Here is a 21,934-nt window from a genome sequence, read left to right as displayed (position 1 = left end):
GCAATAATTAGTTTTTAATCCTTTTTTTATTCTTGATTTCAGTTTAAACTTTGAAATTTGACTTTCCATATTTCTGAAGAAATCTTCAAAAGTTATGACACGTATAATTTTTTTTTTTATTTTTTTTAGAGCTTCTACTGGACATACATATATATATATATATATATATATATATTGACATATATATATTGACATGTAGTTAATTTTTATTTTACTACATTTCGGATAATGATTTTTTAGGGCGAAAGTTTAGACTTTTGCATAAAAGTCTCCGTGTCATCCATACAATAAAAATGAAAAACTCTGATTGGTTCATTTTCTTATGCATCATGTATTATGCGCATGCTCTTACCTTAACATATCGTTCATAGGTTATATGAGAACAACGTGCCGATTTTGTTAAAAAGTTATAATTATTTAGTGTAACAAAATAATGGCGAAATTTAAAAAATCTTTGCAGGATAAGGAAGTGCCTGCTGTAAAATGTATAAAAAAGTCCATTGTAAAGGTATCTAACCATATAGTTCTTGCTTAATTTCTTAGCATAATATAATAATTTTTCAATATAATAATATTCAACGAAAATTGAATCTCCATTCTTTAATTTTATAAGTTTTGTGTATGTAAGATCTTTCTGTCATTTTCATTGTAGAAATTCAGCAAAAGGAAAGATAATAAAGGATCTTTGTGTGACACATATAGAAATGATTTAAAGAGATTAAATGTAGCTAACAAAATTGCAAGAACGGTATCTACAAGTACACAAAACAGAAAAAAGAGAAGAAAGGATGGTTCTAGGAATAAATTTGATGTAAAAAATATAGATAAGTCAAATATTCCAACAAGACATTCAAAAAATGATAAGAAACCACCAGGGATATTACAAAAAGTACAAATTAACACAGATAGTAAAACAAAAAGCAAAAAGAGAAATAAAAGACGAAAACAGGATGTGAATCTTGATAATACAAATAAGAATGTTGTAAGAGCCGGTGAGTCTGTCAAGGAAAAGAATAAAAAATTGCAAATATTTGCAAATAAATCAGATAAAACCGAAGTACAGCAGATAAAACCTAACAAGATATTAAAACTGAACAAACATAAGATAAAAGTCAATCAACTAGAAAAAATGCTCACTAACAAGTTGCAAACGAAGCAAATTGTGCAACCACTTACATTGAGGGAAAGAATGATGACACAGTTGAGAGCATCTAGGTTTAGATTTATAAATGAGACACTGTACAACAATGATAGCTCAGAATCTAAGCGTTACTTTAAAGAAGATCCTGATGCTTTTAAAGCTTATCATGCGGGATATAAACAGCAGCTTGAACAGTGGCCAGTAAATCCATTAGATGTTTTAATATCATCGATTAAAAAATTGTTTGTATTGTTTTTTAAAGAAAAATTTGTATATAACAAACTACAATATTTTAATAATTACAGGCCAATTGACAGTGTGATTGCTGATTTTGGATGTGGCGAAGCACGACTTGCTGCATCCATTCCTCATACAGTACATTCGTTTGATTTCATTGCTCTAAATGACAAAGTTAAGGCTTGTGATATGGCTCATACTCCATTATTAATGAACAGCGTTCATGTGGTTGTGTTTTGTCTTTCTCTAATGGGATCTAATCTTAATGATTATATAATAGAAGCTAATAGAGTTCTTAAAAACAAGTAAGTAAAACAAGTAACAATGATACTCTTGATTAAAACAAGGATAACATGAGAAATTAATGCTTTTGTTTCAATAAATTTAGTGGTATTTTAAAAATAGCTGAAGTTGAAAGCAGATTTGAGGATATAGGAAATTTTATAAAACTGCTGCGTAGTTATGGCTTCAGAAATACATGGAAAGATTTGTCTCACAACTTGTTTTATTTTATGGATTTCAAAAAAGAAGAAGATATAAGCATAAAAAGGAAGAATCTTCCTCAAATTACACTGAAATCATGTTTATACAAAAAAAGATAATGTTTCATTATAATATTCATTCATATTTTATTTTTTTATGTAAAATACAATAAAGTTTTATGTAAAAAAATATTCTTATAAACTAAATCTTATCAATAAATATATTCCATATCATGTTGATATTACCATTATTTTTAAGTATATCAAACAGTATTGGAAGATTGCTATATGTGCCTGCTTAAACAATATGCTATTCTTTGAAACACATTGCTCCATTAGGCACAAATTATAATTTAAGAGATAAAAGATATTAGATGTTAATATCTGGCTTTCGGAATTAAATTATCATTTATCTCATTAATACTTTAACTTTAACTTTAATTAATACTTAAACTCTTCAATCAATCTTTTACAAAATCAAAATATACATAGGAATATAAGAAAGCTGGATTCAACACTGAATTCAGAGTTTGTCGAGTCATTTAAAAAAACGATAATAATAATAATAATAATAATAATGTGTATTATTTACAATTTACATATAAAAATATAGTTATATTTATAATAAAGTAATAATTTATTTTCTTTCCTAATTGGTACTATACATAATACTTAATAAATATTTAATAACAGATTGTTTCAAATTGTCTATACAAACATAATTCAAATTTTACATTTAATTAAATTCGTCTTTAGAAAATATTTTGATAATTTAATTTTTTTCATATTTTCTTTAGTTTGAAATTAAATTTAATTTTGTACAAAATTTATATAACTTTATTTTAGAAAAAATGTCTTAAATTATTATTATTAAAGTTTATATATCTACTTCTATTTGACTTATATTTATACCATCTAAAATATCTTCACACTCATCTTTTAAATCTTCTGCTCTTTGTAATATTAAAAGCTGTAAGATTTATGATAACCAATGAATAACAAATGCAAGAAATATTTTTATTATTAGTATACTATATAACTTACTTTTGCTGCAGCTATAATTTGCGCGGTTATTTTATTATTTAGATATGGTATTTTTTCCTGTATTTCTTTGGGATTGGCTTTTGCTATGGATTGTAAAGTTTTATAACCAGCTTTATACAATTGACGAGCTCTACCCTACAATAAAATATGATAAAAATAAATACTTATACAAAGCCAATTTTCAATTTCTAAATATTTTTGAATATATATAATAATATAAAATTAATAATTTACTATTTTAACTGATGGAAGTTCCATCAACTTTTCTAGTTCTGATGGACAACAATAAGATAATTTTTTACTGAATGTACTTAACATTTCAGTAAATGCCCAAAATTCTGGTAATTCCTAAAAAATAAATAAAATATAAAAAATATATTTTTTGTTGAATCTATTATATCATATTTATCAAAATAATAATTCACTTATTTACCTGGCAAAATCTAACTACGGAAGATGCAAACATTGAGACCGTGTTTAAAAGATTTTGTACAATGCCTCTATTAACTTGATATTTCTCCGCAACAAAATAAACTGAATGATAGTTCCATAATTCATGTACTATTAATGTGACATAAAATCTGTTAACTACCCTTTTCTCCACAGACTGTACACATTAAAATTTTTATTTTAGATGAAATATTAATTCAAATAGAATTTAAATTATTTGATAACGAACTGACCTTAGGCATTATACCATCACGTAATTTATTTGCCGCAGCTTCTGTTATTCCAAGAAGTCGAGCAACTTGCATTTGACTTTCAGTCAGTTCCATTATCTTAAATAATATAAAATATATTATAAAATACATATTAATAATATTACATTATATATAAAAATATAGATAATATTACCACATCATAATAAATACTGCCAATAGGAGTGATTTGAGAATCATAAGGTGTAACGAGATATAGAAGATGAAGATTATCGATTAAAATTAAATGCTTTTGAGCCGTTTTTAAATCCTCATACAATGTGTATGCAGTTTTTAAATCAATTGGCCCTATAACAAATTTATTATGAAATTGAGTTTAAAAAAAAAATAGAAATAAATAAAAGCTTATTGCTCCTACCTTTCATTGCAGCTTGTCCCAAATCACAAAGCTGAAACTCAATTTCACTTGTAAATGTGATCGTTTTTACTCCCTTTTTAACTGATAAATTTTTCGGGCTTAGTGATTCTTGAGATGGGATGACAATCGTTATATTAGGATTACCAGTATTACTACCTTTATTTTTTACTTTTATCACACCACATTTTATTAACGCTGTTATTGTTTCGTCTGTGATTGCCTTCAGATTAACGCCTATTCTATCTTGTTGAATACTGAGCAAAGTTGCAGTAGCCAATTTATGCAATTCAGATCTGGTTGTTGCCATGTTCAACTGTATTGCACTTAGAATCAAATTATTGAGTCCTCTATCATTTTCTATGTATAAACTACTTAACGAATCATCCATTTGAGAAGTCAAAAGATCTTTTATCTGTAATGTGAATATAATGTAAATTTCTTAGCTTTCAAGATGATTAATTATGCACAATTTTATATAATACAATAGCTTTTAATCTATTCTATAAATTATTACTTTACTGATCTCGGATTTTTTACAAATTAGTATACTTTCTCCTAAAGTTCCCATACCAGCGCGACCAGCCCGACCAATCATTTGTTTGTATCTGCTTAAATTCAAAAATTGATTACCGACATAAGGGCTACGTAGTATTACCTAGTGAAAGACAATGTTGTTAATAGCTATAATGATATTAGTTATTACATTATCAGAGAGAAAGAGAGAGAAATATATTGATAATTTACCCTTCTCGCTGGTAAATTGACACCAGCCGCTAAAGTTGATGTGCAACATATCACACATAGAGTACCTTCTCTAAAAGCATCTTCTAACAAATGCCGTTCTTCCGATGTAAGACCAGAATGATGATAGGCTACACCAAACTTGATAGTCTTTTGCAAAATGGGACATAATCCTTCTTCAGTTTTAAGTGCATTTAACAAAGTCTTTTTCTCATTTATTTTGTGATTATATAAACTTCTAAAACATTATAAATTTTTTTCATATGTAATACAGTCGGAGATATTACATTATTACATTATTATTATACATAAAGTATATATATATATATATATATATATATATATATATATATATATATATATAGTATATAATTTCTTGCAATATTTGAAATAATTATGATAAAATCTTACTTAAGTAAGACTTTGGTTAATAATAAAGCCACATTTTCACAATTTTTACGGCTTGAGCAGAATATAAGGCATGAATCATTTGGTATTACTTCCATTACCAAACCTCCAATTCTGTCTGGATCCAATATCGCTATGTCATCTGCGTACTTTTTATAATAAAATTTTTAATTTAATGTTTAACAAAAAATTTTATGAAATAAAATTTGATCACCTTATAATCATTGTTGCTCATATCTACTAATAATTCCTCACTATTCAAATTGACTACCCAGGTATAATTTTCACATTTCACATATTCCGTTATTTTAACTGGTCGAAAATTTTGAGTGTACGTATCTGCATTAAGAAATTGTGCGATTTCCTTTAAATTACCGATTGTTGCGCTCATCCCAATCAAACGTATATCTATAAAAAATTAGAAATTTTAAAATAAGAATAATTTTTTAGAAAATATTTATATATTTCCTAAATTTTATTTAAATATCTGTAATTACCATTGAAAAACATTATCTTTGTTAGAAGCCCTTCTAACGTGGCTCCTCTTCCTCCAGATTCTCCAAGCAGATGTAATTCGTCCACAACTATAATACCAATCTAAAATAATTTTTTATTGCATTATTAAATATATGAGAGTATAATAATCAATTATTGCTTCAACTTACTTCGGCTAAACGTTTCGTTTCTATTAAACTGTTTACAAGTCCTAATGCTTTCTCTATGGTACATATGTAGATGCTATTTTTCCTTCGTCGTTTAATTGGCGGATACCGTCCTTTTGTGCCAGCATACTCTTCGACTAAAAAGCCTAACTTTAATGCTAATATAGCCATTGATTGAACCTACATACATAAATTTAACTCAATTAATTGTATATACCAGATCTTATAAATTCTTGTTCTAATATTTTTAATTTTAATATTAAAAAAGGTGAAAAATATTTAAAAAATTTTAAAGCACCTTTTCCTGCACCAAAGCCACAAATGGAAGTATAAAAATGGCATTTTTTTTGTTACATATAATCTCTCTGAACATCAATATCTCTGCAACCAAAGTTTTGCCGCCACTTGTTGGCAGAGCATAAATTAAATTCTTCTTAGTTGTTATAGCCAACTTTAAACATTCGTCTTGCCATTCTACATAAAAAGAAGATACAATAAAAAGAATCATATAAAGAATCATATTTCTAAATTTGATTTAATTGCAAACTTACGATATAATTCACAAATCCCTTTGACTTCTTGCATAAATTTTTTTACAGTATTCGGTAAATCATAAAACGAAGAACAATTTGTGAAATCTGTTTTATTTTTTGTCTCTTTCGATATTGGCACAGCATCGTTTAAACGCAGTCTTTTTTTTAAGATCTTACATTTATTTGGAGTTCTAGGCTTGGCTTTTAAAATTGGTGAACCTTTTCTATTGTCAACCTTTTCAGAAGGACCATCTTCCAAGATATTATCATCAAAGTTTATTATATTCAAACATGATGCATTTGTTAATGAATTTTCATGCGATGTATTTTTATGCAATTGATCTAAAGATATTTCTTCAAAGTTTTGATTTATATTAACTGATTCAGAATTTGTGTTCTCTTTGCAAAATGTATTAAATAAATCTAAACTGCTGATATTATTACAGTTCTCATGAATAACTTCTTCCTCATTCTGAGAATCGAATTGAGCAAATACTTGATTCATTAAAGTTTTAGCTTGCCATTCATTTATATTGGGAGACACTCTGGGTGATGTAGCTGCTGTATCGATTGCAACATTTTGCGTCTGATTTTTGAAAACTGGTACCACCGAGGCACTAAACTGCCGAGAAAATCCATAGGATTCTTCGGAATGGATGAACAATCCATTGTCAGGTTCTATGTTACACAATAATGTATTGTCCAATGATAATAAAGATTCAACAGCGTGCGACGACTCAGACCTTTTGCTATTGTTCAGAGATATTTCGTGATTTTCCTTATTGTCATCCGCTAATTCCATTTGGCAGATCAATTCTAAAAAAAATTTCTAAAAATCTCCGCAATTTTTGCTTTACTTATATTTATTTTAGCTACTACATCTCATTCCATTCGTTAAACTGGAGCACGGCTAAAGGAAAAAATAATTATTTTAGGCAATTATTTTCATACCTTGCAATAGAATATTAGACAGAGGAAGGATTTCTCCAGAGAGGAATCCAACTTAAAAAAAAAAAAGATGTTTCTATCATTCAGCTGTCATTCAGATTTTGCGGTATTGAAAATAGTAATATTGACCACGCCAGTTTCATGAGCGGTGCGCGTTTACAGCCATAACCTGTTGCGATCTTTCGCGTGTGGCTCACGCGGGTCTCATAGCATTCTGAGATAACGGAAGTAATCGAGTTTATCGCGGGACGTGCCTTGTCAATAGAACAAAATGCCGAAGAAAAAGACTGGGCAGAGGAAAAAAGCTGAGAAGCAGAAGCTTCGGCAGAAGGAGATCAGAGCTGCCAAGGAACAGATCGATTTGGCAAAATTTCCTTGTAACTCCGTGATGGTGAGTACTCGTCAATCACAGTTAGGAATATCTCGTACTTCTAAGACGATTTTGTCCACGTTATAGGAGTGCGACAAATGTAACAAAAAGCAAAAGAGCCGTGCCTTCTGTTACTTCTGCCAGAGTCTCCAACGACTGCCGATATGTGCGCATTGTGGCAAGATGAAGTGTATGTTGAAAACAGGGGATTGCGTGGTGCGTCATCCTGGAGTCTTCACTACGGGATTAGGAATGGTGGCAAGTAAATCCATATTTCTGTCTACTTTTGTCAGGTCGTCTTTTCAAATTTGTCTAAGTTATTGCAAACTTAATGTGTCTTTTTCTTTCAGGGAGCCATATGCGACTATTGCGAAGCTTGGGTTTGCCATGGAAGACGCTGTCTCACCAGTCACGCTTGCATCTGTCCATTAATGGATGCTGTTTGTCAGGAATGTGAGAGAGGTGTTTGGGATCATGGCGGAAGGATATTCAAATGCTCGTTTTGTGACTGCTTCCTGTGCGAAGATGATCAATTTGAGCATCAAGCATCTTGCCAAGTATTGGAAGCAGAAAATTTTAAATGTAATAATTACATATATAAGATTATATATAAGAGATATATATAAGAGATATTGCATTTTTCTTTAGCACTTATTGTCTTAATGTCGTTAATAATATTTTCAGGTCAATCATGTAATCGTTTGGGACAGTACTCTTGTCTCAGATGTAAGACATGCTATTGTGAGGATCATGTTCGTAGAAAAGGTTTTAAATATGAAAAAAATAAACCTATCCCTTGTCCAAAATGCAGTTATGAGACATCACAGACTAAGGATCTAAGCATGTCCAGTAAGCATTGTTCAGATAGTACTTATTTTATTATAAAGATTTATTGTATACATTTATTTTTTTTTTTATTTTTAAAGCGAGGAGTCATAAATTTGGTAGACAGAATCAAGGTGGTCCATCTGAATCTGATGATGAAAACGGATATAATAGTTATGGTAAATCAAGATTTTCTATTTCCTATAAAATAGATTTTAGAAAATTCTAAAAAATATTTATATTTCATTATATTTTAAAAAAAATTTTTTCTTTTGTGTAGAAAATCAAGAATCTTATTATGGAACTGTCAGTTATGCCAATGATGATGATGATGATGATGATGATGATGATGACGACTATGATGATGATGATGATGATGATGACGATGATGATGATGATGATGATGACGATGATGATGATGATGATGATAATGATGATGTAGAAGATGATGACGACGATAATGATAAAGATAATGATGCATCAAATGCAGACGAAGAAAAGAAAGATACCAAAATATAAGAAACTTCAGATAGTAAAAATAAAGCTTAACATATATTTACAGATGTATAAAATAGTAATAATTGTAAATGGAACATCAATTAATGAAGAAATTTAACCACGCACAAATACTAAAAAAAATTTTCAAAAAGAATTGAAATATTTTATAAGATACAAATTGATTAACAATTCCTAAATATTCATATGTACAATATACACAATATTTAAATTGAATAATTCACTTAAAATAATAATATATAAAGTATACAGAATGAAATATAAGATAATCGTGAAGAAATAAACGTTTATTGTACATGAATTTATGCAGCTTAAATAAGTCTTATAAAATCATACGTGATATACAATCATAACACATACACATTTGAAAAAATGTGTTATACACGCAACGTTGTGTATTCAGACGGGAATGCAAAAGTATGAGAACCAAGAGCATTAACACTAGGTAACAATCCAGCATTTGGAATAATATTCCAGGATAATGTTAATGTTACATTCTTATTTCCTCTGTAATGAAAAACAAAAAATAACAAATATTTAACATGTATAAATTCATTAATGAAGATTATAAAAATTTTATTGTTTTACAATAACTAATTCATTATATCTACCTGAGGCCTTTGCCATCATCCCAAAAATAATACTTGGTATTCATATTTTTGAAATCGAGTACAGCATTATCTCCACGAAGTACTATCTTATCCCATAATACTACCTGTTAATAAAAATAACACTAAGTCTTATTCATAAACAGAACAAGCAGGAAAAGAAAGGATATATATACAGATGAATCCAAAAACATACCTGATTAAATTCATTATTTTCTGTCTGATACTCTGCAGTGAGGTACAAGAATAATTGCTTAACATTCCAGTTAAACAATGGAGTGAGATGTAAAAATTTTGTAAGGCAAATAATTCAAAATATATAAATTAATAAATGCTATTTTATAGAAAGAAAACTATCTTTATCAAATTATTTTTTATTAATAATTTGATAACTATATTAATAGATTTTAATGAACTTATTCAAACTAGATATTTTTAATTTCAATGATATTTGCATAATATTGTATGAAAAGGATATCAGTTTGCAAGTCAAAGGTCAAGTAACCCAGATCGTTTTTCTCTCTCGATGCACTGTAATCTGGTACATTCTTTCTGTAAAACAAAATTCATTGTAAATACAAGATTACATGTAATACACATTAATTTCTGTTACGTTGAAGCAAGATAAGTAATAAATATGATATTTAAACCATTTAGAGAAATTTCTTTTCAAAACACGTTCAAGTACAATATGGATTCTCTGACAGAAACATAAACGCGATTTAATTGAAATATAATAATGTAAAATCATGTAATAAATTGTACAATATATAGATAGATAATAAATTGATACATTTGTTGTTATACTTACACGACAACTTTAACTGTATTTAACGTTGCGTTCGCTCTGTAATCGATAAATACTGTTGAGAGGAAACAACAAAATGTGAGGCAGGCCGACACACTTAACGTATATGCTAAGATAGCATTTCCTCGTGTTAGGAACGTATGCATTGTTGTGTCTCACTGTCGTCGGTAATCTTGGCGTTCCGATTAAATTAAAGCGATCTAACTGATACAGTTGTTTGTAGACCGATTTTCTAACCAATGCGCATTGTTTTCTCGATCGCAATCTTCAACGTCAGCAGTTCAACGTGACAGTCACCGGTTTACGTTCGTAAACGAATTCATACGCCGTGCGCCGAATAGCGTGTATTCGTATTTGGGAGAGATTTAAATTGTATCGACGAAAAGTTAAGATATTTTCTTTCGATGAATTTGGGAACGCATCGAATTATAAAAAGAAAAAAATGGAAAAAAAAATATAACAGCCGTTTCATAGATTCCGTAAAACGCAGAAATGCGTTCAGAAATAACGTCCAGTGCATACAGATATTATGTTGTCCTTAACATATAGTGAATAAAGTCATGTCCACGATGCTAAAAATTGGTCCGAGATCTCGGATGGAAACAGAATTGATCAATTGCGTTTGAATGATTCGGTCAATTAACCAATATGATTGATCAATTCTTTTTCCGCCCGAGATCTCGGATTGACTTTTAGCATCGTGAACACAAGACTTAATAAAGATAAATAATGCATTATGTGAGAAATAGATTGTACCTCTGAAAATTTATTTAAGATCTCGGATGAAGGAAAAATTGATCAATCGTAAATTTCTCAATCAACTAATTTGTCGATTTGCGAAAATTTTGTCCAAAAGTGTATTCCAAAATTTACTGAATATATACATCACGTAAATTATAGCTTTTCAATATAGCAGTGTATTTTAGAACATACCCAAATATGTTGATTGTTTCCTAAAAGAAAGCACGACATCATTCGGCAACTGCTTGAACTATTAATTCTTTCCGAAGTGAGACACGTGTTAGAATCATCAAGTATGTTCTGTTCTCTATAATATTCATTTTAATTCTATTTGTTATGTGAAAATTGTGAGAAAGTGGATAGTTGATCAAAATCCATAATCTGTCTAGAGTGAAATGTACTTCATTCTGCTTAATTTTTACGAATATTGTAGAATATTTATGAATTTATTATATATATTTCATACATCATTCTTTTCGTGGAAATTGGCTACAATTTATCCATTTTCTATAATTTATAATTGCAGATCCACAAAATATAACTTTGAAATATGATAATCTCGATAACAAAGCATTAGTCGCTTGCATAATATCGATTTTTATATTGTTGTGAAACATAACCTTCAAAATTATATTCTGTTATACTTTAAACTGTCATGATATTTATTCATATAAATTTATTAGATTGTATTTTAATTGTTATCCAGAATGTTGATGCCAAAAAAGAATCGTGTGGCTATCTATGAGTACCTCTTTAAGGAGGGAGTCATGGTAGCAAAAAAGGACTATCATGCACCTAAACATCCAGAATTGGAAAATATTCCCAATCTCCAAGTTATTAAAGCTATGCAGGTAAATATCTTTGCTAATTTTTTCATATTACATATAAAGTAAGATCTTATTTCTATCTAATGTTATTACTTAATATAAACTTAATATAAAGTTAACAGTGCATGTATGTTATGTATATTTATTTGTTTATCTTTTTAGTCTTTAAAGTCTAGAGGCTATGTAAAGGAACAATTTGCTTGGAGACATTTTTACTGGTATCTGACAAATGATGGTATAGAATATCTACGTGGATACTTGCATCTGCCACCTGAAATTGTACCATCTACCCTTAAAAAACAACCAAGGTCTGAGACTACAAGACCGAGACCTGCTGCAACTAGAAGCGAGGGTTCGAGACCAACGGAAGATCGTGCAGGGTACAGACGAGGTCCAGGTGGTCCTCCGGGTACTGGTGACAAAAAGGCTGATGTTGGCGCAGGCACTGGTGATCTTGAATTCCGTGGTGGTTTTGGTCGTGGAAAAGCCCTCCAATAAAATTTTTCTTTTTTAATGTAAAATAAATATATTCTAAAAGACAAAATATGTTTCTTTTTTGATACCTGATACGCTATATTTTTGTTGATATATTTGTAGTATGAGCTGCATATTGTATATAAAAAAAATGGTCTAATATATGTTGGAGCATTGAAAATTATTACTGTTGCGTTTCGCATTTTCCAGTAAAAAAGATTTAAAGGTCTATGCACAATAAGCAACAGGAAGAGAATAACACAAAATTTCAACTTGTTAGAAATTATAATCGTGTAACCAATCAATACGTTCAAAAAATTTGCCATATAGCAAATTTAATATTAACTTAAAGCAGTCTAATATATATAAATATATATATAGATCTATATATATTTAATGAAGAAAATTGACCAATTATAAACTGCTTAATTAATTATAGTGAATTAGATGAAATTGTAGATGCACTATGTAGATACGCATCAGAATACGTTTTTACCGGCAGCATCGGAAAATAGATGAGCTACATAATTCCAAAATAGATGTATATATTGGCGATAGTGTACAAAGGATTTTGACAATCTCACGAAAAAGACCGATATAGCCGGCTATATATTCTTAGGCTTCTCTCTGCAGCTAGTTGTACTGTATGTTCATGCTCACAGATGTGTGGATATCACCATACATTATATACATTTGTATATATAGTATATACATTTGATATTGTGTTGGCAGCTCTGAGAGCAAACCGATTGAAGTAGGTCGTATACCGTGGATGTAAAGTGAAGGAGGGTTTTGCGGCCCGGTTACTTGGCACGTTTATGGTTATCAGATTTGACAATAAACATCGGACCGCTCTGCATGATTTGGAGTTAACGATACGTCAACATGGGTAAGCCAAAAAAATGTAATCTTCTCATGCATTGTATATTTATTCTGTAAAAAGAAAGAAAGAAAGGAAGAGAAAATCTTCTCATGCACAATGTTACTTCAATCGAGGTTGTTCTTCGCGATTCTGACGATATTTCATTACAGGTGGGTTGCTCAGTTATTTCCGTAACCTGCTCGGCAGCCGCGAGATGCGGATTTTGATCCTGGGCTTGGATGGTGCCGGCAAAACTACGATTTTGTACAGGTTTACAGTTTGACAATTCTTTCATTTCAATGACTCTATGATGACTTGTATTTATAAAATGCATTTATTATTGGTCACTTTTTTTACAAATCAAAATTAGTTTTATTTGAATTTGAAGCATTTTTATCTTTATTATGTTGAAATTATCTTAATATCTGGAACATTTTTAAATGTGTTTTTGTTCTTCCTGTTTTGCTGCAAAATTATATATCAATATGTTAAACATTACAAATATTGTATAATTCTAGTTATAATAGTTCTGCAATATAATAATATTCAAACGTACTTTCGTTGTATTAATGAAAATTAAACATATTTGATATAAACTGTGAAACATATTGAAAGCAAAATTCTTTGATTTCTTATTATAGGTTACAGGTAGGCGAAGTGGTAACTACAATACCAACAATAGGGTTCAATGTAGAACAAGTTACTTATAAAAATTTAAAGTTCCAAGTTTGGGATCTGGGTGGTCAGACGAGTATACGGTATGTCAAATTTATATAAAAGTTGGCCTTAAAATTAACAAACAAAACTTTCTATCTAGATTTCTATTGTATATTATGCATATGCATATATTACTATCTACATTCTATATATCTCTTTTAAATAATTATGTTTACTTTCAGGCCATATTGGAGGTGTTATTATTCCAATACAGATGCGATAATTTATGTGGTAGATTCAGCAGACAGAGATAGAATAGGCATATCAAAGGACGAATTAATTCTCATGTTACAAGTAAGTAACAATGATTATTAAATTAACAATCCTGTAATATTTTTTAAATAAAAAAGTTCTTTATTTCTGTTTTATGTTAAAATTGTTTTTTTTTTTTAAATATATAATTTGGAAGGTATTTTATATTTAAATATAATATATAAATAGGAAGAAGAGTTACAAGGCGCGATCTTGGTGGTACTGGCGAACAAACAAGATATGGCGGGATGCCTTAGTGTCGCGGAAGTCCATCAAGCACTTGGGTTGGACGCTCTCAAAAATAGAACTTTCCAAATATTCAAAACTTCCGCGACAAAAGGCGAAGGGCTTGATCAAGCCATGGACTGGTTGTCGAATGCGCTACAGAGTAGAAAATGATCAATATTACATCACAGTTATTTATATTCGAGCCTTACAAGGGGACTAGTCATACGACTGTCGCTCTGAATATGCCGTCGGATTGCCGCTGGCATGCGATGTTTTGTTTATTTATTATAATTATATTTTAAATATTCTTTCTTTACAATCTACAGCGAGATTATTTGAGGAACCATTGTACTTTTTCATAACGCCGAACATGTGATGATAAGAAAATCGTTTTATCTTTCTATATAAGCGATTTAAAATAAACTTAGAGAATTTTTTCGACTTAGACTTTGTGCACTAATAGGTACATCATACACTATCGCTATAACTTTGTTAATAATTGTTTGATTAAAATAATTGATAATTTGCTTAATTCATTTGATATTAATACGGATATCGAATTACAAATTATTTGTAATGGGAACACAAGTATATTGATCGAATATACATCTCGATTACCAAACAAAAATAAATATTTGGAAAAGTTCAAACTCATAAAACAAGAATACTACAAAACATTTAGAGATCATATATCTATACATAATATACTGTCATCTTGATGTATCTCAAACTATGAAATATTCTTTTTTCAGTACAATAATTAGTAAAATGAATTTAAGATAAAAATGAATGTAGACAAGATACAAACACAATTAGCATTTATAAAAGTTGTTATACAACGTATATAAAATAAAATTAATTTTATGCCGCGAAAAAGAATTGCATTAGTATTAAAAAAAAATATATTTACAAATATGTAAGTTTCACTCTGAATTGCGTTCTAGTTTTATCTAAGACTTCTTGACGGTATTATATCAAATAATAGACCATGGTTGGAAATTTTTAATATTTTCTAATACGTATTTATATTTTTCCTGAATATACTAAATTTTAATATATAAATTTTGTTAATATATTAGGAAATATATAGATAACTATTTCATAATAAATTTTTATTTCATTGACTAAATTTATTATACGTGAATAATTGCAATTTTTCTACTTACAATAATAACTTTTACAAGATGAAACCTATGTAAATTGCAATCATTTTTTTACCATTCCGGAACACCAAATCTTTGGATTCGTTTAATTTTTGCAGCCATGTCTATTCGAGATTTCACCCTCATGTAAAATATTGGGCAGTCACGGCTGAAAATATATTTGAAAATAATATTTTGGTGCACATATCATTCATTATTTTCCTCAAACATAAATATTTAATTCAATGCTAATTTATAAGAAAATATCTTTGTTTGGAAAGAGTATTCTATTAATTGATACAACTAACTTAGAGCATATAACTTCTTGATGAAGACTTCCTTGACATCTTTGACATTCTGCCCACAATCTGGAAAACTTCTCTTCCAGTTTATGCTGGGCCTGCAACTCATTGTGAAACAATTCAGCCTCTTGAGATTCGCAATGCTTACATACTGCCTTGTCTTCTCTGTCTGGCGGTAAAACAGCTTTGCAGCCCAAACAGGTTTCTTTTTTACGTGTAAAAGCCGCGAGCGCTCCAACTTGTGATGTAGCGATGCATCTCGTGCGTGTATGATCTCCTTTCAAAAGAAGTGACTCTGCTTTCTCGCCGAGGATAGGTTCAAAGATACGTACAAGAGGTTTCGCCAATTGATTCTCTAGATAATAATTCGTGTCTATTGGGATACTATTCTGCAGCGCATAAACAGGATCTTCTGCCTTCTGGTATGCCGGAGCACCTTTAGCTGCGCTTATAAATACATATGCCACACGATCACCAAGTTTCGGTGCGTTTCCGGCGTCTCGTTTCTTCATTTTTGCCGCCAGTTCGACATGCGCTTGCTTCGCCGCGTAATCAGTCTTTGTTAGTTCTTTCGTGATTACTAATTGAGAAAGATCAATACGATTACACAAAAGATCGCTAATGACCTGTTTGGCGTAATCTACGGCAGCGCTTGGATTTCTGTAATGAATTACATTGTTTATTTTATTTAGCTATAACATAAATATAGATGACTGGGATGAAAGAAATAATGTACCTCTCAATAAGCAATATTTGCAAACAGGTATTCATCATGTTCGCGACCAACGGACAGTTATCTCTCCGCACCGTTTCGAGACCTTTGCAATCCATTTTATCGTATTTATCAGGTTTCGTAAAATATAGACCAGCATAACGTTTTTTGTTAATTAAGAGATATGGAAAATACACTTTCTCAAACTCTAATTTTATAGGTTTGATAAATTTAGATGTCACATAATCGGCAGCTTCTTTACCAAGCTCCATTGCATCCTCTATAGATTTCACGCCAAATTTCACCATGACAGAGTCAGTATCACCGTATATGACTATCGCATCGTTTTTGTATCCATTTTCTATGCGAAAGTGATCCTCTACTTCTTGTTTTGTTTGTTCTATCATAGTACGTCCATAAGCGGTAACGCTCTGTAATTATATTCATGATATATTTTTCAAAACTCATTTTAGATATGTTTCAAGAATATTGATAACTTACAGCAGATATTTCCAAACATGGTAATTTTCCCATTTGCGCACCCGTGAACCCATAGACCGAATTCGCCGATACTTTTAAAGCATATTGTCTACCATCGAGTACCTTTTGCTTCAATGGATCTGTTTCTTGCTTTAATTCTGCTTTCGCTCTTTTCCTGGCTGTCAATAGGTTTTCCAAAATCTCTGGAAGAATTCCTTTTCTCACGGTACTCTTAATGAAAAATGAATTACTGGGAGTTGTAATAATTTGGTCTTCTTCAATATTCAATTCCTTTTTTTTAGCAACGGTTAATAATGTCGTGTAACATAAATTGTGCGCCATAATAATACTAGGATACAAAGAACTGAAATCTAAGGTAGCTATTGGATCATTGTAATAGCCACGCTTAGGCTCTATGACAGTCGCTCCTTCAAATTGCTCATCGGTACCATGGCCTTGATGCACTGGCATCAAGTAATCCTTTTCCCGGATCTGATAATATTAATATGTTTAATTATCATATCAAGTATCAATATTAAAATAATTTTTTTCTGTAAATTTACTATGTAAATTTACTACCTTGCGTAAAAGTTGTGAAACGACTTTGATTTGTTGTCCACGAGTTAATAAGCTAGAAATAGACACTCCCGTAACTCTTGCCATTTCCATATAGATAATAACACACATTAGCTTGTCTAATAATCTAAGTGGTAAGTATGCGTCCTTCAAACAATATACAGCGAGACGTCGACGTGTTTGGGCATTTCCATTTTGTAGTCCCGTAATATCTTTATGTTGAACATCTTCTTTTTGTTCTTGAAGAAAATGATACGATACCGCATTCAGAGTATAAGATCTCAATTTATAATCTCGAACTAATACCTGAAAAGTACACATTTATAATTTTATTAAAATTGTAATCCAAAAAGAAAAAAGAATCGTGTTATGTTCATGAATTTTCTTACTAATAATAAATCGAATGGAACTCTTCCTTCAAAATTAATTGATTTGTTTTCACGACGACCTAATTGTTTGCTTTGCAGTACATGATCCTTAATTACAGACTTTATATTCTTTATTCGACCAAGGAAGTTGAAGTTTTTCACATTAAGATGTTGTGCACGATTAATTAAATACGGAAAATCAAAATTGTTTATGTTATAGCCTGTGAAAATGTCAGGATCTAATTGACGCACAAAATCAGCCCATTTCTTGCAAAAGAAAATAACATTAATAAACAATTAATATAATAAAAATTTAATATTTTAATTAATTTACCTCTAACATTAAACTTTCCTTGTCAAAGCTCAACACTTGACAACCAACGATAGGCGCACAAGTATCAAGAGTGAAAATATTTCTTAAAAACGGTTCGGGCTCGCCCTGTCTTATGACCATGTTAGCAATTTGTATCACAGGATCATGTTTTGCTTCCGGAAAGATACCTATAAGAAAGATTTTTATATTTATGTAATAAAGAATATCAAAATTAAAGAAAAAGATTACAACAATTACCTTCGCGTCCAGCACATTCAATATCGAAACTGAGAATTCTAAATGGAGCTATTTTGGACCATTCTCCTTCTGGTGCATGAGATATAAAAGCATCCCATGCAACATCCACTTCCAGTTGGCATCGAGTAGTTAGTTCCAATATGTGCCCATATTGGCCACGTAATTTCCAGCTTCCTGGTGGTAATTCAATCCAAGAGCAACCAACTACTGATGTGTCAACCATAAACCTTGTTTAAATAGACAAGTATAAATTTAATATAATTCTAATAAAAACACAATAAATAAGACTGATATCGCTATATCTACCTGATATCAAAATCGATGTTACTTTCAAAGGCTCTATAGTGATAATTAAACGCAGTATAAACTGTATCTGTTTCTAATAATCTCTTACAAGGTGCTATCAATTTTGGAACAGCCACTGTAATTTTTAAAAACGGCAATTTATTATGTCCTCCATATCCATACATTGATTGTTTATAGACCACTTCTACTGCTAGGATGGTTTCTTGTATGTTATCTGGATTTGATTTCATATCCTTTTTTACTGCTTGATCAAGAGCTTCCTATATTAAGGGAAGTCTCATGTTATATTTTAGATTAAAATAATCAAAATAATTTTTTGTTAAAGATAAATGTTAAGATAAATGTACTTTGAATGGTCTGCAATGGTTGTTTGTGAAATTTGGTGGTGCTGATACAAACAGATATGGACAAAAGCCATGGACATGACAACATACAGAATTTCCTAATTCTGTAACACCAAACATCCTCATTATGGGTACAGGTCCTATTTTACTACCTGGCATTCCAGGGAGGGGTCTACCTATAAATTCCATAAATTTTGCAATATTAATATATATTAATAAATATATATCAAATTATTAATATATTTTTAATGGCAGAAAGAATTGATCACTTTTTTATGTAAAATAGATATCAAGAAAAAAAAATATATATATATTATTACCTATATAATGATCAATTTCAATTTGCTGGAATGTTAATGTATCAATTTGTGGATTCAAAGACGGTGGAGGAGCTCTGTTCCATTTTGCAGATGTATTTTCCTGTTCAGGTCCCTGTGCAAAGAAAATGATTAATAAATAATATATCAGTATATATCATAATAAATAATATAATTGATAGAAAATAAATTCTATATTGCATAAATATTTATACCTCTCCTATTAGTAATGTTTCATCTGGAAAATCATCATCTGCAAAATCCATAACGGCCAGTTCAGCTTCAAACGAACTAGGTTTCTCATCATCGTCATCTCTGTTTGGCAAGATTATTAACATAGAAATTTTAGAATTCATTATATTATATAAAAACAATTCTATATTTGGATTTAATATTATAAAATTATTGAAAAAAAATATATAATAGTTATTAAATAAGACATAAGACAAAAATATTCATTCAATTAAATAAGATAAAAAAGTATTAATTAACATAGCAGCATCATATTGAACTATTGTTAATAATAAGAGATACAACAAAGACAGAAGTACAGAGGTTAACAAGTTTACTAGCAAAACGAAATTACCTATATTTGAGTTTTTTTGCTGCTGAAGGTGTTGAAAACGGTTTTCGACTTATTTTACTCATGTTTCTCGTCGTGAATACGATACTCATACAAAAATATAAAAATAAGAAGCTGTAAAGATTCTCAATACGATTAGTAAAGGCGGGAACAGTTTCCGTTTTATTGGTGGATTTGCAACTCAACTAGCTGCTTTACTGGCTGCACTGCTTCCCGAATTTCATTGTTGCCACCAATAAAATAATAAAAATAGCCAGTCATGAATGAGTCAGCCGATAATGGAGATTGAAATAACAGAAGAGAATAGATATTATCGATATAAATATAAAAAACAAGTACAGAGAATATTATGATGTTGTAAAAAATTGAATTAGGAAATTAAAAGTGAATTTAGTGAATAGCCTTATAGGACATAAATAATTATCAGATAGTAAGAGATTAGAAACATAAATAGCTAATGGAGAGGAATCATCGTCACAGACAGAAAATGTTGTAAGTTGCGAAGAGTTTGAATCCATTAATTTTTATGTCTTAAATATTTTCAGAAACTATTAAAAAGACATCTGTACAATGTCTTTAAAACATTAATTTTGTTTAGAGTTTTTTTTAATTATAATATTTATCATTCGCTCCAGCAAAAAGACTCTAAAGAAGATATAATACGACAAGTCGCAAAGTTTATAGCAGCTTTACAATTAGATATTGATTAGAGTTTATAAATAATAAAATATTTAAATGTCTAATAAATAGTATAAATATTTAATGTATTCTTTTCTAAAGAAAACATATTAAATCTCAAAGATGTCATAGTTTCTTTTCCGCGATCCTAATTAATTTTTCTCACGCTTATCAAAAAAATTTCTAATCAATATTTGAAACTTTGAATTGAAATTTTGTAGAATAATTTGATAATCTAATCAATTAATATATTTATACTTTTTTATAAGATGAGATTTTTATCTAATAAAAGGAAAATACATATATTACAAATATATTATGGCCATAATATGATATTAAATTGATACTCCTATAAAAAATAACTAGTAACTAAATAACGAGGAAATATATGCTAAAATAGTTTTTATTTGAGATCTACATCTGCTCTTAGTCATGGAAGAGTTATGCCAGTCATATCTTAATGTATTTTCTGCCAAATAGCAGAACTTAGAGCTCGTACTTTCCTTTTTATGTCGGGAAATGAGTGAGTTGCGTTCACGCGCAGCGCACATCCGGTCGAGCCTAATAATATCCGGAACTCCTCTTACTCTCTTTCAGAAATTTTCTTTTTTTCCTATTTCTTGGAAATTCTGACGGCACATCATAATTTTCATCCGTCATAATTTCCGGTAAACTGCATCCTGCAATAAACTACTTCATTAATAGAAAATTTCCAAACAACGTAATAAGCGGTAGAAATTAAACAAGTTAATGAAGTAATCATATTTGCACAATAATTACAATAATAATTACAAAATATATTAATTTATTTTAATATATATTAGTAATTTACTTATTGTTTATTAAACAAATATATTTATATATTGAATATTATTCAATAACGGTGTTAAATTTATATGTGTAATAGATACAATCGCTGCAGAGTTAATTTGAAAATAAATAGCGAATTAACGTAAAGTTCGCGCAGAGTTCCTGATTTATTTGAACAATTTCCAATGTCTGCTTATGACAGAAGATATATCTCAAATTTGGATGCTTTAAAAGGGATCATATT

At 29.7% G+C, this 21,934-nt stretch overlaps 7 protein-coding genes and 1 long non-coding RNA gene across 11 annotated transcripts; 4 read left to right on the top strand and 4 right to left on the bottom strand.

Annotated features, from left to right (window-relative positions):
• Positions 1–324: 324 nt before the first annotated feature.
• LOC105432616 (uncharacterized) lies at positions 325–2,094 on the top strand. Of its 2 annotated transcripts, none has more exons than XM_089070519.1 (4): positions 325–508; positions 653–1,338; positions 1,447–1,683; positions 1,767–2,094. In XM_089070519.1, the coding sequence occupies exons 1-4, from the start codon at positions 434–436 to the stop codon at positions 1,978–1,980; spliced, it is 1,212 nt and encodes a 403-aa protein (XP_088926645.1). In that variant the 5' UTR covers positions 325–433; the 3' UTR covers positions 1,981–2,094. The 2 variants fall into 2 exon arrangements, with proteins under 2 accessions (XP_088926645.1, XP_011645816.2); XM_011647514.3 differs by having other exon boundaries at positions 328–508; positions 653–1,383.
• mus301 (mutagen-sensitive 301) lies at positions 1,850–7,417 on the bottom strand. The gene is made up of 16 exons (XM_011647517.2): positions 7,277–7,417; positions 6,344–7,141; positions 6,091–6,266; positions 5,796–5,972; positions 5,628–5,727; positions 5,345–5,538; positions 5,134–5,279; positions 4,726–4,960; positions 4,496–4,636; positions 3,982–4,393; positions 3,760–3,911; positions 3,588–3,683; positions 3,338–3,511; positions 3,139–3,252; positions 2,905–3,039; positions 1,850–2,830 (listed from the first exon to the last, which is right to left on the bottom strand). The coding sequence occupies exons 2-16, from the start codon at positions 7,125–7,127 to the stop codon at positions 2,738–2,740; spliced, it is 3,129 nt and encodes a 1,042-aa protein (XP_011645819.2). The 5' UTR covers positions 7,128–7,141; positions 7,277–7,417; the 3' UTR covers positions 1,850–2,737.
• Positions 7,418–7,523: 106 nt separating this feature from the next.
• Positions 7,524–9,577, top strand: Noa36 (zinc finger protein 330 homolog Noa36). 2 transcript variants are annotated; one of them, XM_011647516.3, is made up of 6 exons: positions 7,524–7,664; positions 7,731–7,901; positions 7,994–8,225; positions 8,328–8,492; positions 8,570–8,647; positions 8,749–9,577. In XM_011647516.3, exons 1-6 carry the CDS (start codon positions 7,545–7,547, stop codon positions 8,985–8,987), a joined length of 1,005 nt encoding a protein of 334 aa, XP_011645818.2. In that variant the 5' UTR covers positions 7,524–7,544; the 3' UTR covers positions 8,988–9,577. The 2 variants fall into 2 exon arrangements, with proteins under 2 accessions (XP_011645818.2, XP_088926647.1); XM_089070521.1 differs by having other exon boundaries at positions 7,731–7,905; positions 7,998–8,225.
• On the bottom strand, positions 9,253–10,850 carry Spase22-23 (Signal peptidase complex subunit Spase22-23). The gene is made up of 5 exons (XM_011647515.3): positions 10,404–10,850; positions 10,071–10,144; positions 9,789–9,877; positions 9,596–9,699; positions 9,253–9,491 (listed from the first exon to the last, which is right to left on the bottom strand). The coding sequence occupies exons 1-5, from the start codon at positions 10,544–10,546 to the stop codon at positions 9,362–9,364; spliced, it is 540 nt and encodes a 179-aa protein (XP_011645817.1). The 5' UTR covers positions 10,547–10,850; the 3' UTR covers positions 9,253–9,361.
• Positions 10,851–11,289: 439 nt separating this feature from the next.
• Positions 11,290–12,512, top strand: LOC105432621 (small ribosomal subunit protein eS10-like). Of its 2 annotated transcripts, none has more exons than XM_011647518.2 (3): positions 11,290–11,434; positions 11,848–11,992; positions 12,131–12,512. In XM_011647518.2, the coding sequence occupies exons 2-3, from the start codon at positions 11,849–11,851 to the stop codon at positions 12,464–12,466; spliced, it is 480 nt and encodes a 159-aa protein (XP_011645820.1). In that variant the 5' UTR covers positions 11,290–11,434; position 11,848; the 3' UTR covers positions 12,467–12,512. The 2 variants fall into 2 exon arrangements, with proteins under 2 accessions (XP_011645820.1, XP_088926648.1); XM_089070522.1 differs by lacking the exon at positions 11,290–11,434 and adding an exon at positions 11,438–11,538.
• On the bottom strand, positions 12,415–13,137 carry LOC148937875 (uncharacterized). Its single transcript, XR_016137896.1, has 2 exons — positions 12,939–13,137; positions 12,415–12,571 (listed from the first exon to the last, which is right to left on the bottom strand). It is a non-coding gene; the product is annotated as an uncharacterized LOC148937875 (long non-coding RNA).
• Positions 13,138–13,171: 34 nt separating this feature from the next.
• On the top strand, positions 13,172–15,836 carry Arl1 (ADP ribosylation factor-like 1). The gene is made up of 5 exons (XM_011647522.3): positions 13,172–13,331; positions 13,475–13,574; positions 13,946–14,062; positions 14,204–14,315; positions 14,463–15,836. Exons 1-5 carry the CDS (start codon positions 13,328–13,330, stop codon positions 14,670–14,672), a joined length of 543 nt encoding a protein of 180 aa, XP_011645824.1. The 5' UTR covers positions 13,172–13,327; the 3' UTR covers positions 14,673–15,836.
• Positions 14,355–20,407, bottom strand: PolD1 (DNA polymerase delta 1, catalytic subunit). The gene is made up of 14 exons (XM_089070500.1): positions 20,206–20,407; positions 19,835–19,934; positions 19,623–19,734; positions 19,306–19,478; positions 18,959–19,218; positions 18,653–18,879; positions 18,416–18,582; positions 18,103–18,348; positions 17,717–18,019; positions 17,159–17,629; positions 16,682–17,088; positions 15,952–16,605; positions 15,668–15,812; positions 14,355–14,654 (listed from the first exon to the last, which is right to left on the bottom strand). The coding sequence occupies exons 1-13, from the start codon at positions 20,292–20,294 to the stop codon at positions 15,716–15,718; spliced, it is 3,306 nt and encodes a 1,101-aa protein (XP_088926626.1). The 5' UTR covers positions 20,295–20,407; the 3' UTR covers positions 14,355–14,654; positions 15,668–15,715.
• Positions 20,408–21,934: the final 1,527 nt, after the last annotated feature.

Source organism: Pogonomyrmex barbatus, unplaced genomic scaffold, assembly GCF_055798465.1.
Source record: "Pogonomyrmex barbatus isolate J1 unplaced genomic scaffold, ASM5579846v1 scaffold10, whole genome shotgun sequence".
Taxonomy (NCBI): domain Eukaryota; kingdom Metazoa; phylum Arthropoda; class Insecta; order Hymenoptera; family Formicidae; genus Pogonomyrmex; species Pogonomyrmex barbatus.
This window is presented reverse-complemented; position numbering and strand designations above follow the sequence as displayed.

Excerpts from the sequence above, each read along its gene's own strand:
- LOC105432616 (XM_011647514.3), top strand. The coding sequence starts at position 434 with ATGGCGAAATTTAAAAAATCTTTGCAGGATAAGGAAGTGCCTGCTGTA. Across the intron at positions 1,384-1,446 it reads ATATCATCGATTAAAAAATT|GCCAATTGACAGTGTGATTG; the intron begins GTTTGTATTGTT and ends TAATAATTACAG. Across the intron at positions 1,684-1,766 it reads AATAGAGTTCTTAAAAACAA|TGGTATTTTAAAAATAGCTG; the intron begins GTAAGTAAAACA and ends CAATAAATTTAG.
- mus301 (XM_011647517.2), bottom strand. The coding sequence starts at position 7,127 with ATGGAATTAGCGGATGACAATAAGGAAAATCACGAAATATCTCTGAAC. Across the intron at positions 4,961-5,133 it reads TTAACCAAAGTCTTACTTAA|AAGTTTATATAATCACAAAA; the intron begins GTAAGATTTTAT and ends ATAATGTTTTAG. Across the intron at positions 3,512-3,587 it reads GTGATGGTATAATGCCTAAG|TCTGTGGAGAAAAGGGTAGT; the intron begins GTCAGTTCGTTA and ends TAATGTGTACAG.
- Noa36 (XM_011647516.3), top strand. The coding sequence starts at position 7,545 with ATGCCGAAGAAAAAGACTGGGCAGAGGAAAAAAGCTGAGAAGCAGAAG. Across the intron at positions 7,902-7,993 it reads CTACGGGATTAGGAATGGTG|GGAGCCATATGCGACTATTG; the intron begins GCAAGTAAATCC and ends TTTTTCTTTCAG. Across the intron at positions 8,648-8,748 it reads AAACGGATATAATAGTTATG|AAAATCAAGAATCTTATTAT; the intron begins GTAAATCAAGAT and ends TCTTTTGTGTAG.
- Spase22-23 (XM_011647515.3), bottom strand. The coding sequence starts at position 10,546 with ATGCATACGTTCCTAACACGAGGAAATGCTATCTTAGCATATACGTTA. Across the intron at positions 10,145-10,403 it reads AATACAGTTAAAGTTGTCGT|AAAGAATGTACCAGATTACA; the intron begins GTAAGTATAACA and ends TTTGTTTTACAG. Across the intron at positions 9,492-9,595 it reads GATGATGGCAAAGGCCTCAG|AGGAAATAAGAATGTAACAT; the intron begins GTAGATATAATG and ends TTTTCATTACAG.
- LOC105432621 (XM_011647518.2), top strand. The coding sequence starts at position 11,849 with ATGTTGATGCCAAAAAAGAATCGTGTGGCTATCTATGAGTACCTCTTT. Across the intron at positions 11,993-12,130 it reads AAGTTATTAAAGCTATGCAG|TCTTTAAAGTCTAGAGGCTA; the intron begins GTAAATATCTTT and ends TTATCTTTTTAG.
- Arl1 (XM_011647522.3), top strand. Across the intron at positions 13,575-13,945 it reads AAAACTACGATTTTGTACAG|GTTACAGGTAGGCGAAGTGG; the intron begins GTTTACAGTTTG and ends TTCTTATTATAG. Across the intron at positions 14,063-14,203 it reads GGTGGTCAGACGAGTATACG|GCCATATTGGAGGTGTTATT; the intron begins GTATGTCAAATT and ends GTTTACTTTCAG.
- PolD1 (XM_089070500.1), bottom strand. The coding sequence starts at position 20,294 with ATGAGTATCGTATTCACGACGAGAAACATGAGTAAAATAAGTCGAAAA. Across the intron at positions 19,735-19,834 it reads AAACATTACTAATAGGAGAG|GGACCTGAACAGGAAAATAC; the intron begins GTATAAATATTT and ends TTCTTTGCACAG. Across the intron at positions 18,583-18,652 it reads TGAATGTGCTGGACGCGAAG|GTATCTTTCCGGAAGCAAAA; the intron begins GTAATTGTTGTA and ends TCTTTCTTATAG.